General features: G+C 41.5%; 1 protein-coding gene across 3 annotated transcripts in view; it reads right to left on the reverse strand.

Moving 5' to 3' along the window:
• LOC128052524 (transducin-like enhancer protein 1) overlaps positions 1–20,450 on the reverse strand; it is a 92,579-nt gene that overhangs the window by 44,800 nt on the left and 27,329 nt on the right. For all 3 annotated transcript variants that reach the window (XM_052645105.1, XM_052645104.1, XM_052645103.1), the window contains exons 5-7: positions 17,430–17,492; positions 15,755–15,829; positions 381–585 (exon numbers count right to left, since the gene is read on the reverse strand). In XM_052645105.1, the coding sequence (XP_052501065.1) occupies positions 381–585; positions 15,755–15,829; positions 17,430–17,492 (343 nt within the window). The remainder of the gene's footprint in view (positions 1–380; positions 586–15,754; positions 15,830–17,429; positions 17,493–20,450) is intronic.

Raw genomic sequence — 20,450 nt, forward strand, 5'->3', positions numbered from 1 at the left:
TCATTTGAACACATTCACTTTCAAATTTTACTTCTTATTTCGCCCCATTTAACAACATTACTTTCTTTGAAAATTACCCAATTAAGCAGTTAACAGTTTTCCATAATATGGTACAGGCCACTGGCATTAACGAGGCAGTTGCCAAGATGTCAAGATGCCTGCCATCTAAAGAGATGGAGAAATCTACAGATGCCCACGTTAAACCCTGAAAACCTCCAGGGTGAACTGTGTTTCAGTGGCCAAGCTTTGCGACAGACAGTTCCTCTTAGCTCATTGTTTGCGCTCTGTATGGGTTGGGGCTTTCTTTAGCGGTGCACAAACTTTGCAGCACTGTAAGAGTGTTAGGACAAGGTCCTAATCTGGCTTGCCCGGCCTCTCACCTCTGTGGTGCTCTGCATCGTGGTGCTTCTTGTCATCTTTAATTGCCAAGTGAGACTGGCCACTCAGAGCACTAGACAGCGCCAGGAGGCCGGCACTGCCGCCGAGGGGCGGGATTCCAGGAGGCTGAAGTCCCGAAGGGTGAGGGGTGAGGGGCACTGGAGGTCCGTGGCCGTGAGAAAGATGCTGAGCTTGCAACTGCTGCTGCTGTTGGAGGTGGTGGTTGAGAGGAAGAGGGAGAGAGAAAGAAAAGGTGGTGGTGGTGGTGGCGGCGGTGGCGGCGGCATCCGGGTAGAAACCAGACATGACATGAGAGGATGGAGGAGACAGATCAGGTTACACACACACACACATACAGAGAGAGAGAGAGAGAGAGAGAGAGAGAGAGAGGAAAGGGAGAAAAAAAAACGTGGTTAGTACGTTCAGTCCATCAAAAGCCTGCACCTGCTTAGTTTAATCTTCCCAAAACATAATCCTCAGGCTAACATCGTCACTTTCTGGCCTAACTCACACCCTGAGAGCGTAGCTGTGCAAGCTTGGTTAGCTAGCTAAGTAAGCCCTCGCATATTAGTTAGTCCCATCTCTAGGCAGCTCCAGGGTTGAAATCCAGTGCTGTCACTGAATCTAAGATGCCACAGATTTTGGGTTCATTCTGACTTCAGAAAGGTCGCAACAGGGGAGGCACAGATATACATCCTACAATATAGTATCTATATTCTCAACGAGTCACAGGTTACTAGGCGATTCCATTCTACCCCAGCATTCTTGTATTAACTTAACACAATGGTAGGGTGAGACAAAACCAAATATTCACTTTAGGTAACAAACCCAGAAAGAAGGAAGAACTAGCAACTCTTATGCACTTGTGTGCCCTTACTTCATCAAACCCTCACAGAAATGAGGAAGTACTGATACTCCCATTTCACAGGTGGCCAGGCTCAAGGCACTGAGTTTCTCCCACCAGGTGGGAGGGGAGTGAAGTCAGCGCAGGAAGGGCCATCATGGAACCACCATACACAGAGGGAGGCCTCAGGGAGACATGCCTGTGACAACTGAAAGAAACCACAGAGGCAGAACTTTGATTATCCCTTCCTTTCTCCTGAGCTTCATGCCCCAAACCAGCCCCTCTCCATGTCACAGACGAAGACACCGGGCTACAGTGAGGCTAAGAAGCCTGCAGAGGAAAACACTCTGATGACCAAGTCCTCATTCCTAAATGCCTTTGCCTCGATCGCTTCACCCATTCCAGAAGTTGTAAATCGGTTCATATTAAAAAGTACCATTGCTCTCATATATTATATTTAAGACACACTACAGGAAATGAAAAAGTATCAGAAATGGCCCCTCCACCATAAATCTGGCTGCATTTCAGCTGTCCAACATAAAACTCATTTTTGATGAGATAGTAAAAACGATTAAAGCTCAATTTCTAAGGTGTAATGTTAGGAAATTCCTAAGATTCTGATTTGTGCTCACTTCCCTGGGACTCAATTACTCGTTTTATTTATTACCCCCTTGTGTGTACTGAATATATTAGATCTCTATGCCAGATCTTCAGTAATTTCCACCCCAACTACTGATATTTGATTGAATACTAAACAGGTTTCCAGCCCTCAAGAGCAAGTAGCAGCTAAAAGGCAGAAATCAGTGTCTACAGTTATCTTACAGTGAATTTTCAACCACTCCTAGTATCTTTTTAAAAATCTTTAGAAGCCAACCTCTTTAAACTTCCATTCCTTCCAAAGAGAGCACAGTTCTAATGAGAAGGAAATTGGAAACGGGAGCGAGGTCAGAGAGAGCAACATTAATAGTATTCTTGGAAAGTATTTATAAACTACTCATTCACCATTTGAGATCATAATAACAATTTCTTTATGCATAAAATCACCTTCCCGTCATCCCGAAGACACTAATTCCTGCTCTGTCACCTTTTAAGAGCTCAGCAATAGCAGGACATAAAACTGAAGAAGCTGGCAGAGGCATCACGGTCCACTAGGCATGCTCATTAGCACTTAATTAGGAACTAGACACCTGCCATAAGAAATGTGCTCAGAGAAGGATGAGGAACAGGTCTGCCCTACCAGCGATTACTATCATTACTCGGAGACTGAGAGCTATGTCCGGCTGCTGCGGGGAGAAGGCAGCGATGCATACAGAAGTGGGTGCAGTGGGGTAATTAAGAGCAGCACTGATTAAAAGAAGATGAGCGAGGCTAAGCAGAGGGGAAGGACTTTAACTACAGGGTAGAGGATACAACCCTATCACCCTTCCCTGCACCCCACCCCTCCCAGTTACCCCCCCTAAAACTCCCCCTCAAATGGAGTCACCAAAAAATGACCCCAGACGTGGGATTTTATGTCAGAGTAAAGGCAGTCTCAGGTGAAATTTGAAGATGCTAGAAGGAAGGGAATTTTCTGCTAAAGCCAAGATGGTTTTTAGAAAGATGAATTGGAAAGCATTCTCATTACTAAAAAGAAGACTAAGCTTACAAAATAAAGGGGCTTTGCCTCAGCTATGAAGCAGACCCGAAAGGTTAAACCCAACATTTAGGCAAATGGCTCTCAACAAAACTGTCCAACAGCTTACACTGGCCACAGGTAACCCCACCTCTACCCTGCTCTAGAGTTTCAGGCCCATGAAGACACTCTATTATTAGAGGCAATGAGGTTCTTCCATCCTGAGCTTGGCCATCTTGAAAGTGCCTTCTTCCACCTTTTTTAAAAAAGCATAACTCTCTCACAAACTGAAAGGAATACTTAAGTAGATAGCAACAGGATGAATCACAGCTACTGAAGATGCTGCAGACCCAGGAGACACGAACACTGCTGCCTCACATTCTACTTCTTTATCCTGCCATGCAGAGCTCCTAGATCATAAGTCCAGCTTCCTTATCTGGCCTCAGCTTAGAACACACCAGAGGGAGGGAGGGCGGCAATCATGGCTCCCACTTCACAGATGAAAAGAGTGGCTTGCCATGGGTTCTCAGCCAGAATGATGATTGAACACCTTTCATTCCCTTCAACAGCATCTCTCCTGTGACCCCAGCAGCCCAGGCACGTTCCTAAGGAATCAGTGACAGACCCAGGGTTCCCAAGCAGCGGAAGGAAGAAGGCAAGCTCTTTCTCCACTGATGACTTCACCTTTCCCCCTTCCCAGGTAAGGAGATACTCCTGAGGGTACGCAACACTGCACACCCAGAGGCAATCCACTTCACTGTCAGATGTTTACTGGGAAATAAAACGATCTCCACAATGCAGCCTCGGCAGCAGAGACAGATGGGAATTTGCTCTGAGATTTACAACTCACAAGTGCCACGTCTCCAGTCTCCACTTCCCAACACCCTACATATGGGAAACGAGAACACCTTTCACTCTAGCTCTCTTCCAAGCAAGCTGATAAGGAAGAACCAAGCTGAAACAGAGACAGTTCCAGCTTCTCTCAGAAGGCGCTTAATAAACAAGCAGTGTTGCCTGTAAGATAAAATATTCACTGAAATGAAGAGAGGGCCCACATCCAGGAGATTAAAACAGCTGACTCCAAAAGAGCAGCTGACCTGTCCCATGTGTTCTTGAAAGAACATATTGTTTTGGTTTTTTTTTTCCTCCCCACAGTTTACCTGAGACAGCCTAATAACCATCACCTTCACTAAAAGGAAAAAAAAACCATGAATGCTACTCAAAAATACATGTTAAAATAAACGACACTGCTATACAGCCAGCAACACCTCAAAAAACCCAATGGCTCTGCCAATTAAGGGAATTTACATGCGTCAGTCCTCCATAGACCCAAACCTGCCCAAATCATTGGGGAAAGTAAAATGTTTCTCAACATGACAGCAAGGCTGGGAAAATTCAACCTTCTACCCATTCATTAGCTTGCACTAATTAGTAAATTTTTTTAAAAAGTTATTGGCTATAGATTTATAACCACAGAACACACAAGCAAAACAGTTTACAAAGCTAATCAGAAAAGGTATTTTTGATGAACAGTGGTGGTTTGAGGCAATATGTATCAATCTAAACAGGTGGTTCTCAAACAAAGCAGTTTTGACACCCTTTTCCCCTACTCCAGGGACATTTGGCAACATCTAGAGACATTTAAGCGGAGAAGACAATGGCATCCCACTCCAGTACTCTTGCCTGGAAAATCCCATGGATGGAGGAGCCTGATAGGCTGCAGTCCATGGGGTAGCTAAGAGTTGGATACGACTGAGCGACTTCACTTTCACTTTTCACTTTCATGCATTGGAGAAGGAAATGACAACCCACTCCAGTGTTCTTGCTTGGAGAATCCCAGGGATGGGGGAGCCTGGTGGGCTGCCGTCTATGGGGTCGCACAGAGTCAGGCACGACTGAAGTGACTTAGCAGCAGCAGCAGAGACATTTAAGGTTGATACAGCTGGGAGGGAGAGAGGAGGAGAGGTGCTACTGGCGTCCAGTAGGTAGAGGCCGGGGATGCTGTTCAGTGCTGTACAATGCACAGAACAGCCCTCATCACAGAGAATTCACAAGCCTAAAATGTCAGTAACACTGAAACTGAGAAATTCTGGTCTAGATCTAAGCTAGAATTCTGTACCATTATGTTAGAATCCATGTTCTTATATGCCAAAGGATTTGCCAAATTGTTTAAAACCCAAAAGTACTTTTCAGCATTCAACTCTTCACTGTCCTTTCTCCATCAAGTACCTTGTCACAACCCCCCAAAATGAGCAGCTGCTTATGCTGACTCCAGTAACAATTCAAAACAAACAGAAACTTCACATTTTACAAAACAATTTGGAGAAAGAGCTACACTGGGAACTTTTACGGACTGTTCTGGTGCCGCAGAGATGATTAGGGAAAGGTTTAGTTTAGGGCATGAGGAGATGAATGCACTCATTCTTACCCAAACAATTTGAATAGGCTGGGAATGAGATGAGGAAAACAAACACCAAACCCTGAGTTAATGATACTGAAAACCCACAAGGAATAAAATAACCTCATCCATGTCAAACAACAGCCATGCATTTAGAATTTTAATTCACATTTTACCTAGTGCAGCCCAGGTCAATTATGTTGCTATAATGAAACTGACTTTGCTGTTTACATTCAGAGCTTTAATGTAATATAGTGAGGTGGTTTCTACATTTTTGTTTCTAAAACCGGTATAGCACAGGATTTGTCACCACAGAGCTGCCTATACAAGTAGAAAGAAAACCAGAAAAATGAAGACCAATATTCCCCTCATCCCCACTAGATGTTAATAAGTTCCTCATTACCAACCACTGAATCAATTTGAATTTCTGAAATTTAACCCACTTTACAACCTTTGGGAAAATTATGTCACATAGACCACAAACTGAACCCAACCAGAACTAAAACCATGCCCCCAAATAGCATCTCCAATGCTAAAAGTGTGACAGTAAGTGGCATTTATAGCACTCGGTATTTAAACACTTTTAAAGGTGGGGGGGAGGGGAGTGAAAAGTAGCATTTATTGACAGTTTTCTCCAAATCACTCTTCCTTGATTTTCTGCTATTACTCTGTTCTTTAAAACGCTCAGTTCTTATCTTGGGAGAGTGCAGAAAAAGAAAATTGGTATGCTACGATAAATAAGTGGGAGAAGTGGGGAAGAGCTGTGTGGCAGCAGAAACATCAAGGACACTACTCTGGGACTTATCTGAAAACCTCCCATTATGTGGATGGCCTCTCGTGTGAAGAGGGGCAGGGGTGATAAACAGGCAGGAACTGCTTGCTGGGGCCAAGAATTCACAAGCCACTTGAAGACAATAAAAAGTAAGTAAATAAATAAATCCACTGAAAGGCCCCATTTGATGCAGGAGTAGGCAGGCACCCAGATGAAGGCCTAAAATTCTGAAAAGGATCTAAACTCATCTTTTCTGTTTCTGCTTTTCAGCTAATCTTCACAGGCCAACCTGTTCTGCATCATCACCCTGACTTATTCATTCTACCTGCCCTGAGTGCCTGTTTCCATCATGACTTAAAGACCTAAACTAGAGTAAGTTTTTACAAGTCATGTTTACTTAAGTAGATCCACTTCTAAAACCAGATAAGGTTTCAATAAAAAGATGCTCACCACCACCAGCCATCAGAGAAATATAAATCAAAACCACAAATGAGACAGCATGTCACACCCACTAGGAGGACTAGAATCAAACAATGGACAGTAACAAGTGTTGGAGAAGAAGCAGAGAAACTGGAATTCTCACCCACTGCTAGGGGGGAATGTAAAATGGTACTGCCACTGGGTTGTTTAAAAAGTTTGATGGAATTACCGTATGACCCAGAGACTCCATTCCTAGATATAAACAACAGATAAAAGAAAACATGTCCACAGAAAAATTTTTATGCAAATGTTTCAGTTCAGTCGCTGAGTCGTGTCTGACTCTTTGCAACCCCATAGACTGCAGCACGCCAGGCCTCCCTGTCCATCACCAACTCCCAGAATTTACTCAAACTCATGTCCATTGAGTCAGTGATGCCATCCAACCATCTCATCCTCATACAAATATTTACAGCAGCATTATTTATAATAGCCAAAATGTAGAAACAATTAAATGCCCAGCAAGTGACTAAATGGATAAACAAATGCAGTATATTGATGTAATAGAATATTTTTCATCAAAAAAAGGACCGAAATACCTTCTACAACACGTAAAAACCTTGAAAACATTATGCCAAGTGAAATAAGCCGGACACAAAGGGCCACATATTATGTGATTCCATTTATAGAAAATATTCAGAACAGAAAAATCCATGAGAGAAAGATTAGGCGTTGCCAGGGAGTTGAAGAGATGGAGAAGGGGGTCTTGACTGCTAACGAATATGGGTTTATTTTTGGAGTGATGAAAATGTTCAAGAATTACATATTAGTGATAGTTATACACATTTGTAAATGTATTAAAAACACTGAGCACTGTGCTTTTAAAAGGGTGAGTGAGGGACTTCCTGGGGATCCAGTGAGTAAGACTTTGCCTTCCAATGCAGAGGGTGCAGGCTCAAACCCTAGTTGGGGAGCTGGAAGTCCACATGCGTCAGAGCCAGAAAACCAAGAAACATAAAATAGAATCAATATTACGAACAATTCCATAGAGACTTTTAAAATGGCCCACATTTTTAAAAACTCTTTGGAAAAAAAAGCAGGGTGAATGATATGGTACATAAATCACCCATCAATTAAAAAAAACCTGCACAGATCTAATAATTAAAATGAGATGCTCTACTTTCTATTCTGAAGACTTCTTCCCCTGAAAAGAGGGAAAATATTACAATGCCTTCTAATAAATCCAAATAAAAATCATATGAGAATATATGGGGGCATGAACAAGTAAACAACGCTTCAGCAAGATTCCTAATAAATTAAAAGCACACTGCCTATTCAGAGAAATTCAGACACTGAAGCCAAGCCCTGCATTTGTTAGAGATACCTAGCTGTACTCTTGGTTTTAAAAAAAAAAAAAAAAGGCAGATGCAGAGAAGACTTCTCGGCTGTATTGCTCCATCCCTTTGGAAAATTAATAAAAGGGCTGAACTACTGGAATTTAAGTGGCAGATAAGTCACTAAATAGAAGCTGGTAGACCAGGAAGATCCATGTTTGTTGTCATTTTACTTACTTCCTGTGGTAGCAGGCTATGCATTATTCTCCTAGGGTGATTTTGTTTTATAAAGAAACTTACAGCTGGGTTATTGATGGGCTTTCCAGGGATTAACTGCATACTCATAAGAATAAGAGGCTAACCTCATCCTCTTAAACTTCACACACTACAATCCTATAGACGGCTGACAGCTACAGACAGAGGAGAAAAATAATCCAACATTTTTGCTAATCCTTAAACCAATCATCTCATGCAACAATGGGGAGTCCTTTAGGTCTACAACTCAATCTCTTCAGGACAGAAAGGCTCCTTCTACTGACACATCAGGAGTTTGTATTCACAGCCATCACCTACACAAACACACATAGTCAGATACCACAAACCACCCTAGGCTTCTTTTATTTCATACTAAGTTGTTTTAAGGTGTAGAGAATTATAAATTTGCCTATGAAACAAGAATACACACACCTGACCAAAACTGGAGCCCCAAACCAGAGCCCCACAGACCTTGACAGAAATTATATTTGGAGAAAGTAAGTTAGATCACATCCAAATACATGAGAAAGGATAAACAAGGTTGCTTATATTAACTCCAGATTTCTCTGAGTTCCTGACCTTCATATACTGCTATGGAAAATTGTTTACATTTTCTTATATCCAACAATCAGCATGGAGGCAGCTATCAGAAATCTGGCATTTTGTGGTAGGGGAATTGGTCATCTGGGCATCTCTTCTAATTCTGCCCTCCTTCTAATTCCATCTCAAGGATCCCTGCCACTTCTCAGTGCCAACAAAAGAACTGGTCCCTTCCCCCTTTATGCTGAGTAAGGAAGCCAAAGTGCCTGATCCTCACATTTTTGCTTCTCAAACTTCTCTCCATCTGTTCCCCAAAGTTAACTTTTCCCATCGGTTCTGAATTTTAAGTTTGTTCACCAAAAGTTAGATAGCAATGCTTCTGCCCTGCTGTGTCCTTATTAAAACTCATTCAAGCACACGACTTAATGGCAGAAGCAGAACATCAGGCTGGGTCTAATCTCAAATACCAACATCCATGCAACCACCAGAAAAGACAAAAGAGGAGGTGACCCACTGCCTGGAGTAAACCCCTTGAAGAAGCTTGGTCAACTGGACTCAGAGATGTGCTACAGGCACCAAGAGAAACCAGGCAGGCAAAACTGCAGTTCAGGGGAGTCAGTTCACCCACATGTCAGGCAAAGGCTGCCAGTCAATCTTACCCTCAACAAAAGCAATACAGGGTAAATGGTATTGTCCACCTGAAGATGGACGCTGATGGAGGTTAACTGGCTGTACAAGGTCACAAAGCATAATAGTGCCAAGTGTTCCAATAAAGTCCAGTCTTATCCTAGGCCCAGGTAACATGGGTACCAACACGGGCACAATGTTATGCAAGGTTCAGTTCAGTCGCTCAGTCGTGTCCGACTCTTTGTGACTCCATGAACTGCAGCACGCCAGGCCTCCCTGTCCATCACCAACTCCCGGAGTCCACCCAAATCCATGTCCATTGAGTTGGTGATGTCATCCAACCTCTGTCGCCCCCTTCTCCTCCTGCCCTCAATCTTTCCCAGCATCTGGGTTTTTTCAAATGAGTCAACTCTTCACATCAGCTGGCCAAAGACTGGAGTTTTAGCTTTAGCATTAGTCCTTCCAATGTATACCCAGGACTGATCTCCTTCAGAATGGACTGGTTGGATCTCCTTGTAGTCCAAGGGCCTCTCAAGAGTCTTCTCCAACACCACAGTTCAAAAGCACCAATTCTTCGATGCTCAGCTGTCTTTATAGTCCAACTCTCACATCCATACATGACTACTGGAAAAACCATAGCCTTGACTAGACAGACCTTTGTTGACAAACTAATGTCTCTGCTTTTTAATATGCTGTCTAGGTTGGTCATAACTTTCCTTCCAAGGAGTATCTTTTAATTTCATGGCTGTAATCACCATCTGCAGTGATTCTGGAGCCCCCCAAAATAAAGTCTATCACTGTTTCCACTGTCTTCCCATCTATTTGCCATGAAGTGATGGGACCGGCTGCCATGATCTTTGTTTTCTGAATGTTGAGCTTTAAGCCAACTTTTTCACTCTCCTCTTTCACTTTCATCAAGAGGCTCTTTATTTCTTCTTCACTTTCTGCCATAAGGGTGGTGTCATCTGTATATCTGAGGTTATTGATATTTCTCCTGGCAATCTTGATTCCAGCTTGTGCTTCCTCCAGCCCAGCATTTCTCATGATGTACTTTGCATTTAAGTTAAATAAGCAGAGTGACAATATACAACCTTGATGTCCTCCTTTTCCTATTGGAACCAGTCTGTTGTTCCATGTCCAGTTCTAACTGGTGCTTCCTGATCTGCATACAGATTTCTCAAGAGGCAGGTCAGGTGGTCTGGTATTCCCATCTCCTTCAGAATTTTCCAGTTTATTGTGGTCCACACAGTCAAAAGCTTTGGCATAGTCAATAAAGCAGAAATAGATGTTTTTCTGGAACTCTCTTGCTTTTTCCATGATCCAGCAGATGTTGGCAATTTGATCTCTGGTTCCTCTGCCTTTTCTAAAACCAGCTTGAACATCTGGAATTTCAGGGATCACGTATTGCTGAAGCCTGGCTTGGAGAACTTTGAGCATTACTTTACTAGTGGTGAGATGAGTACAATTGTGTGGTAGTTTGAGCATTCTTTGGCATTGCCTTTCTTTGGGATTGGAATGAAAACTGACCTTTTCCAGTCCTGTGGCCACTGCTGAGTTTTCCAAATTGGCTGGCATATTGAGTGCAGCACTTTCACAGCATCATCTTTCAGGATTTGAAACAGCTCAACTGGAATTCCATCACCTCCACTAGCTTTGTTCGTAGTGATGCTTCCTAAGGCCCACTTGACTTCACATTCTAAGATATCTGGCTCTAGGTGAGTGTGCGTGATCACACCATCATGATTATCTGGGTCATGAAGATCTTTTTTGTACAGTTCTTCTGTGTATTCTTGCCACCTCTTCTTAATATCTTCTGCTTGTTAGGTCCACACCGTTTCTGTCCTTTACTGAGCCCATCTTTGCATGAAATGTTCCCTTGGTATCTCTAATTTTCTTGAGAGATCTCTATTTATTTCTATTTCTTTGCGTTGATCTATTTCTATTTCTTTGCGTTAATCACTGAGGAAGGCTTTCTTATCTCTCCTTACTATTCTTTGGAACTCAGTATTCAAATGGGTATATGTTTCCTTTTCTCCTTTGCTTTTCGCTTCTCTTCTTTTCACAGCTAACTGTAAGGCCTCCTTAGACAGCCATTTTGCTTTTTTGTATTTCTTTTCCATGGGGATGGTCTTGATTCCTGTCTCCTGTACAAAGTCACGAACCTCCATCCATAGTTAATCAGGCACTCTATCTATAAGATCTAATCCCTTAAATCTATTTCTCACTTCCACTGTATAGTCATAACGGATTTGATTTAGACCATACCTCAATGGTCTAGTGGTTTTCCTGAATTTCTTCAGTTTAAGTCTGACTTTGGCAATAAGGAGTTCATGATCTGAGCCATAGTCAGCTCCCAGTCTTGTTTTTGCTAACCATATAGAACTTCTCTGTCTTCGGCTGCAAAGAATATAATCAATCTGATTTTGGTGTTGACCATATGGTAATGTCCATGTGTAGAGGCTTCTCCTGTGTTGCTGAAAGAGGGTATTTGCTATGACCAGTGCGTTCTCTTGGCAAAACTCTATTAGCCTTTGCCCTGCTTTATTCTGTACTCCAAGGCCAAATTTACCTGTTACTCTAGGTGTTTCTTGACTTCCTACTTTTGCATTCCAGTCCCCTATAATGGAAAGGACATCTTTTCAGGGTGTTAGTTCTAGAACATGACGTAAATGGTCTTAGAAAGATGAGCATAAATGAAACACTGAGAAGTTAGGCAGCAGGTATTTGGTTAAAAATAGGTAAACTATGCAACTGTTTTCTTTAAAAAAGAAATTGCACTCTGCTAATTATTCTTTCACTTTTTAAGCAAAAAGAAACCATGTTTCTTCAGGGAGTGGGAAAACTTGACTGACAAGAAGCACAAGGGGACTTCCTATGGTGGTGGGGACAATCTGTCCCTGAGAGAGAGTGTGGCCCAAAGGGTGTGTGCCTGTGCCAGTGGTCAGCCTGTACACTGTGCATTTCACATGTGAGTTACACATCAAATTGTATAAATCCATGTGTGTACAGGTATGTACATAGCGATATCTATATTTGTATGACATATTAATTTTATATGATATAGAATCAATTATATGTGATATAATAAATCCAGTTAAAAGACAACACTAATTATCTGGAATCCTAATCTCAGTTTACAATCAAATACTTAGTGTCAGAGCAGGGAGAAGAAAGTTCTAAGTTTCCAACTACCCAAATACTACAATGGGGAGTAATGAACTTAAACAGTCCTTGGTCAATTTTCTTTTCCTTCAGGTAGCCATTAGCTATTCCACAAATAAAATGTTACATTAAGTCAATAAACTATTTCATTTTGAGCATTTTTAATAGCATTCCAAATTTTAAAAAAAATATTTGAGGAATGCTGATTAAATTGTGCTGTTTATCACAATATTCGGGGGAAAAAAAAAAAATCAAGGTTCATGTAAGTAAGTTCCCTTCCCACAATGAACTTGTTTTCTAAAGTACAAGTGTCAAGCTGAATAAACCCTGTGCCTATTAGGATCTCTGCATTATTACTTTTTATTGTTACAAGAACATATGTTTAATAGCGAGAGAGCTTAAAAAATTTTCAAAATATGGGGTTGCAGTTATTATTCTGCCAATTATCAAATTGACCATCAAAGCTATTTTTAAAAAGTATAACCAAAAATATCTCAAGTACCTAAGAAGCTTATCTTTCTTAAATACCAGTAATCTATGTAAGTTGAAGGCAGGTGCTGCAGTGGAAAAGATTTAAAATTCAGTATTTCCCATCAGATATGAGAACTAAGTGATCTATGTGAGTGCAGAAGCCCTCCAGTGCAAAATGGGTACCATTAATTCACTCCACAAAAATGGAAAAAAAAATAGAACCTTTCTCTTCCTACTAAAAGAGCATCCACAGTCCCAGGACACAGCTAACCTCACCTAAAAGCCTGGTGTCCTTAGGAAGATATAACTTTTTCCAGGTTTGCTAAAGAGAAATCTTTAGCCCTGTTAAGCAAGCAGTAAGCTCCTTGATTGTACCTTAAAGGGGATGAGAAATTTTCGGTTCATCTACATTTTAAAGGGTACTGTTTCGTGATCTTTCACACTTGTAATAGATGTCTAACCGTTAAATTACTATTTCTTTTCTTAGCCTTAAAGTCGATGCAGACGAAGACCGTGGCCTCTCCCATTGTTCTTTACCCTAAGTCGGTCCCTGAACAATACTGACAGCTGCTATCAAACCAGGCTGCATTTACTCTGCGCACAGCTGCTGTTTGTAGGAACAGACAGCCTCCCAGAGCCTCCTCCCCTCTGGGGAGACAGGTTGACACACTGCATGTTCAATGAAGGGGTGCAAAGGTCCACTCAATTGTCAACCCAATTTTATGCTACTTCGATTTTCCAGGACGCGCACAATTCCTTTCAAGCAAAAATCAAGCATATGCCAGAGCATGAAACTTATGGTGCAGGATAATTATTGATCACTACAAACTTTAAAAGAGCCTGCCGACATAAATTAATATACTGATCCAAACATTACAATTATAAAAGCCGCACATGCCAATATGCTGAAGACTCACAATTGGCGTTAAGTCTTGTGCTGGGCCCAATTCACTGATTTGGGTTATTGTTGCTAGCTATCAGAGCTAATCTGCCTTTATAATCTCAACAACATGTTTCCTGGACTAAAGCCACTCATAAAATTAGCGATTCATCTGCCCTTGCAAAACAACCTGTTATTTTTATTTTCAGATTCAACTTGAAATGAGTATTACCTATAAACATCTGGTTAACCCTATTTCCTCCTTTCTAATGGGTACAATTGGGCAGTGGCTTTGAGGATGTAAAGAGTACCAAGTTTTACCATCAGGAAATGATATGTAAAAATTTAGAGCCTATCAGAAAACAAACATGTTCCACAAAGTTGAACTGGGTACTTGAGAACTGCTTTGCATATGTTTTCCTTTAATCAAAACAGGCTTTTCCATCCTCATTCATTTGGGTTAAAAAATTCTGCGCTCCAGCTACAAGTACAATTTGCTATTAGTCTTTGCTAATCAAACACAGTACATGCAAAAGTACCAGTGAATATTTGATTTGATCTCTGAAATAAAGCAATTCATTACACAAGAAAAGGGTACAGAAGGCAGCAGACAAATGCAGATGTAATTGTGTTTTCTGTTGAATGTGATTAGAGAGCCCACTAAGTAACAGTCAAAAATGTGATACGAAGGGGGAGAGATGCAGAGCCCGGATCTGGGGTGAAGGGGAGGAGGGAGAATTGTTTATGCAGAGCTAAGCTGTCAAGTGCAATAAAGCAGCTTGAATAAAATTTAAGCTGAAAATCCACTGAAGCTCCCCATTTCAGGGAGGAAAAAGCTATTAAAAGGAAATGAAGGTCACCCTCCCAGTTTATTTCACCTAATTGACTGCCAATAGCTTACCACAGGCAACCCGACTGCAGATCTGCAATTGAGAAACTGATGAAAGGAGAGTTTTCAAGCTGAGGCTCATTCTTTAATCCTCCTTGGCTCTTATGTTTTTCTCCATCTCCAGTTGGGATGTAATTTTAAACCCTGATGGATTAACTGGTTCCATTGTCTGTGGCCGTCACTGCACTATGGCACTCTTAATCCGTACAGCAGCATGTCTAATTATCATTACAAAGTGTCTGAGGGAACTATAAAGACCAGCAGGGCATCTTCTCACAAGCAATTAACATAAATTGATAAATGAGTGATTTGAATCCGCTCAAGGCACTCACGTATGAATAAAATCAGAAAGGACGGTCCCTTGTTTTAGCCACTTCTTTCGCTTAGTCTGGAAGGGCAGAAAACATGAGAACCGTCCTGGATCCTGTAGTTGAGGGGAAGGAAGGGGGCGTGGTCAGGGGGTGGGGAATGAACTCATGCAGGAGATGGACCCCACGGTTCACCAGGCTCATTAATGCAGAGCAAATGACTTGTGATTGACAACCAGTTGCCAGCAAGGAGCACTAACTGAACCCAACCCAGAAGAGCAGAAACCTCGTGAAAGGCTAGAGGGCACCAGGGCAGACAATTATCACTTCTTCAACGGCAGGAGGACGTTCTTTTCATTGAGGTGCCACTTAAAAATTCATGAAAGAGCCACAAGAAAATCAAAACAGTTATACATAGGTTCTAATACCCTGGGAAAGCAAAAGGCAAAAGAAGCAAAAGATAACAAAATGAAATAATTCCAAGTGATGTCTTGACCCCAATTGGGATCTAAAGTTATATGACAGAAGTAAGGAAAGTAGGTATTTAAAACCTTTACCTAAAGTTTTAACCTAAGGGAGCAGGATAAACCATATTTATTTCCTCATTGAAAAGAAGATTTATTTTGTTCCCATCCTGAAAAAGGTTGCTATTACCTCCCTTATGCCAAGTGATCTTCCCTTATACACCTCAGTGTACCTGAAACCACTTCCCCCTACCTGAAACTGCCTCCCCCTCCCCGACTTATTAAAAAGGTCAAGGTTAACTTCATATTATATACAGATTAGACATAGATTAAGCCAACAGATTTAGAAGAGATGAAAGCTGGCTGTACACATGGTAGGAGGTAGACCTGGTAGGCCACGTACCCCGATGATGGCATTCAGCTCTGCCATGGTCACCTGTTTGGCACGTTCGACAGCCTGGGCCACCTGCTGCTGATGCTTTGAAAACAAGAAGAAAAGGTATTAGTGAGGCAGCCAGTAACTTCACTGTACCTTCCAACAACAAGACAAACACTGCATGTGGTGCAGACTGAGGTGTAACATGAGTTTAAATGTGAACTTGCTGGAGCACATATTATTTCACAGAACACAGACAACCAGGGAAAGGAAAACAGTGGTGCTGCCCATCTTTCTAAATAGCACCAGTTAACTTCTGATGGGAATTTAGGGTTCAGAATGGTAGAAAGGCAAAAAAAAGACATCAAAAATGGTCATGTGAAGCCTTAGAAATCAATAGTATGGGATTGGGAAGATCATCCTGATTCTCAGAAAGGGTTTGCTATGGTAAATTTGAGCAGGAGAAATTTACAGCCATTTAAAACACCCCTTTGGATACTTAAATTTTAAACATTAAACCTGCAATCTCTTCTCTGGTCAACAAATCTCAACCCACCAGTTGGTTCTGGACTCTGGGAATTCCTTTCCTCCTTTAGTCCTGAGATGTTTCACCCGCCACAGGAGAAAGCAAAGACACACAAAAACACAAACATACACACACATACACACACACACACAAACACACACTCTGAGATCACAGGCTAGAAATAGCCTGAACACCTCCCAGGTCCACTCACAAATAAAAACAAAGTTGCACGTCTCTTTGGGAGAAAGGAGACTATATATAGCAGAGACCCTGAATTACTAAAGTCTAACTAACAACAGGCTTCAAAAGGCCAACAAATCTAAACGGTAACATCACATAAACGCTATGCTGGAAAAGGCTGCCATAGAAATAGCAGGGATGGTGCTACCCAGCATGGAGCAGGAGATGCCAACAAGAACAGACACTCAGAATTCCAGCTCCAAGGCCCATAAGCTTTTCACTCTGTCTCAAGATATGTGCATCCTGTACACACTTAAAACACAGTTTTACATTTATTAGCTTGTATCCAAAAGTAAACTTTAAGGCAAAACTAAAACATACTAGTTTTGAGTCAATTTCATAGGTTTACTCACACAAAGAGCTTTCCCCTCTCAAAATATTAAGGTTAAACTATCTATGACTTCATAACTTAATAAAATGGCTCATATATGGATATAACTCTGTAAGCCAAGGTAACATGAACATGTAACATGAACGCTCTTAACCTTAAGAGTATTGGCATCCACTCCCTCCACAGACAGCATTAAATCAATCTGCCTTGAGGTACAAGGACAAATGAAATACCTGCTCCCATGATCAAGGCAACCCTAATGGAACCATTTTTAAAACGCAGTAAAAGAAACAGTAAAAGGACACATTAATCATCAGAAGCTATCAAGCTTATACTCCTCCTTGAAGAAAAGGAAAGCTTTACGCTTGATAGTCATTTTGCAGTTTTCCATAGAAAAGAATTAATTTAAGGTTGAGCTATCGTCACTGCTTCCACAGCGTGCCCTTAGATCTATGAGATGGAATAGCAGGGGGTTTACACACTTCAGCTGTAACAGATGTTCTTCACACTTGTTCCTCGTGATAAAATTAACATCTTAAAACTAGATAATTTGCAAACAGAGATGCAACATAATTGCACTTTAACAGCTGAACAGTTTTACTTACTTCCTGAGACAGAAATGGGATGACTTGTGCACAAATCGTATTCAATCTCTTGGCGATTTCAGTCTATAAAGACAAAGTCATATAAATGGTTAGCGTATTTCATAATCAGTTCAGAAGATAAAACTTCATACCCAACAGTGGAGTCCTCTAACTGCCTCACTCTTAAGGGCATAAAATTGCTTTCCCAGGCTATGTTAGCAATATTTATCTTGAGATAAACAATAGATATTAATCCCACTCGCAAAGAAAGACATAATCGCACGTTTTATTGGTCACTTAAATAAGAGATAATGGGTAGTTTAATTGAGTCAGAAAATCTATGCAGTTTGAGGCTATATAATCATTTAACCTGGTGATTCCAAACCCTTCTGTACACTTATTTAATTATGGCATACCAGAGCACTTTTATGAAGCAAGTTCATTCAAACCAAAGTCAGAACCCTGGAGAGCAGAAGCACTGCCAAAGCAGACTAGCTCTCAAGTTGAGGTCCACAGTGAGAGTGGAAGACCTCCTTCCACTTGTTTCAACTCCTGCACAACTGAAATTGAACTTTAATGTTAGTAAGCCTTCACCAAGTTTCAAAATTTCAAACAAGCCTAGAAAACACTGCTGAAACAGACTCAAATCTGGACAGTCAAGACAAGGGGTTCTGGATATCTGTAAAGTTTTACCACAACTCAGCATCAAATGGCAGGAGCAAAGTGACAGGGCCCACGGTTCCACTGAGTTTAAGAAAATGTGTCCTGAGTGTCTGTGGCACAGGCTATTCTAGAGCAAGGACGAATAGTCGCGGCTCAGCTCCAAAGGCACAGGAGTCCCTCTGCAAGAGGGACAAATTGGCAAAGGAGGGAATACAGTGTGCTCTGCTCCCACACTAGGAAGGCTCCCCCTGCCCACCCTCCTCCTCCAACACCCTGCAGCAATGCAAAGGAGCCCTGCCTTCCTCTAACTCTGGAGAATAGTTCTGTTTTGCGAGGAGGTGGTGGTGGGAAGACATCTGAAGAGTCCTAGGTTGACCTTATGTACATATTTCATCATTTCTGTCAATGCTTACTGATGCCACCTCTATTACTGAATTAGGCAATGAAAAGGACTATGGGGAGAAAAAAAATAAGAGCACAGCCCATGCCCTTGAAAGAGAGAGAATGGAATAAGTGAGATAAAGTAGAAACCTCAGGAACTGTATAATCAAGTACATAAAAAAGAGCTGCCTTTTGTCCTCTGCGATGATTCCAGTTAACTGAGCAACAAGCCTTTCCTTTTATGGGATTGGATTTACGCCAATCCAACTCAATTCTCCCTGACCACCACTGAGACAGGGTTACAGACCGTGCCTTGGAAGAAATGTACTGGAAAGGGAAATCACTGGTATAGAGAACAATCCCATGACCTTGCTTGAACAAGTGGAGCTAACAGATACGTATATGCAAAAAGGGCACAGCTGTACCAGGTGCAATCACAAAACTGGGTCAGCCCCACCTAGCTCTTTTGATCACAGCCACCCACTCAAGCGAACACAAGGTCACGGCTCTCCTGGAAAGCATGGGCCAGCTACCCTTGCCTTTGCAACAAGGTTCTACCCTGTATGTTTGGATAGACATAAAGAGGCAGAGATGCCCTTTGTGGTGTCTGAGGTCCTTGCTCTCCACTTTCCACTTGCCATACATTCCAACAGCATTCTGTTCTTATCCAGCCTCCAAAATTCTCTTCATGTTTTCCAATGTTAAAAATGACATCTGCTCACTCCGAGTAATATATGCAGATGTATACTACACAGAAATACACAAGAACTAAGTCTGCCATCCAGAGACAACCACAATAATTCTGTGGTGCTGCTGGGAAGCAACCCCCTAGGCTCTCATTATCTGTGTGTGCACAAGCCCAGAGTGAGAGAGACGCCTTGATATCAACAGGTCCCATGAGTATACTGCTCTTCTGCAATTTGTTCCTTCCATTCAAATGTGTCATGGACACCCTTCCACTCCATAAAAACAGATACGAGTAAGAACATCATCAATATATCCCACTACACAAGCAGTCAGGTGTCTGAACACTCCCAACATCGGGGGTATTTATTTTTCACCTAATATTCCACAATTACATGCTCTACGTCAAATAACCCTTTCCCTAGGTCTCTAAAAGGAATCTCTAGAAGTGAAATTGCTAGGTCAAAGTGTCTGCATATTTTACACTGTAATGCATGCTGATAAACTGCCTAGCAGAGAAGCTTGCCAATTTATATTATCAGTCTATGATGGTGCTTGCTCCGCGCCTCCCCCCTGCCCAGCGTCAATACTACGTTTCACTGACCTTTTTAAAATCTTTATCCATCTAATAGATTAAAAAATGATCTCATTTTTATTTGCATTACTCCGATTCTTCCTGAAGTCAAACATCTTTTCATATATTGATTGGTCCACTTTATTTTTCCTTTGGTATTTATTCACCCTTGTCTTTTTGTAGTAGTTCCTTCCATAAGATAAACACTGACTTTTCCACGGTTTTCCACCTTGTCACCTGTCTTTCAACCTTGCTTAGTATGGGTTTTTGCTATACATAACCGCGTTTTCACATGGTCGGACTAAAGAATAGCCTTCCTGTGTTCCTGGCCTGTGGGTCAGGATTAGAACCCTCCCAAATTAAAGAAGCCATTCTTAATTTTCCTCTAGCGCTGCTATGGCTGTACTTTCTATTTTTTAATTACTTGACCTACATGGAATTTATTTTAGTTTAAGAAGGAAAGATGATCTTCTCTTTAATTAATAATTATATATGTTATTACACAGAGTGGCTTCAAGGTAGAAGTGAACTTCACTGTCAGGGGACAGTTAAGACCTGGTCTGAATGAAATGAACTCATAAACCTTTAATATTAATCCTTTAATATTAAGAGGAAAATAAAAGAAGTACAGATTAAAAGCACAGACCACATAAATTGGGTTAGCACAGCTAAGACTGCAACAGGAGGACGAGTGTTAAAGATCAAAGCTCAAACTGATGCAGAGACATCAAAAGCCATAC

Source organism: Budorcas taxicolor, chromosome 8 (assembly GCF_023091745.1).
Source record: "Budorcas taxicolor isolate Tak-1 chromosome 8, Takin1.1, whole genome shotgun sequence".
NCBI classification, from domain to species: domain Eukaryota; kingdom Metazoa; phylum Chordata; class Mammalia; order Artiodactyla; family Bovidae; genus Budorcas; species Budorcas taxicolor.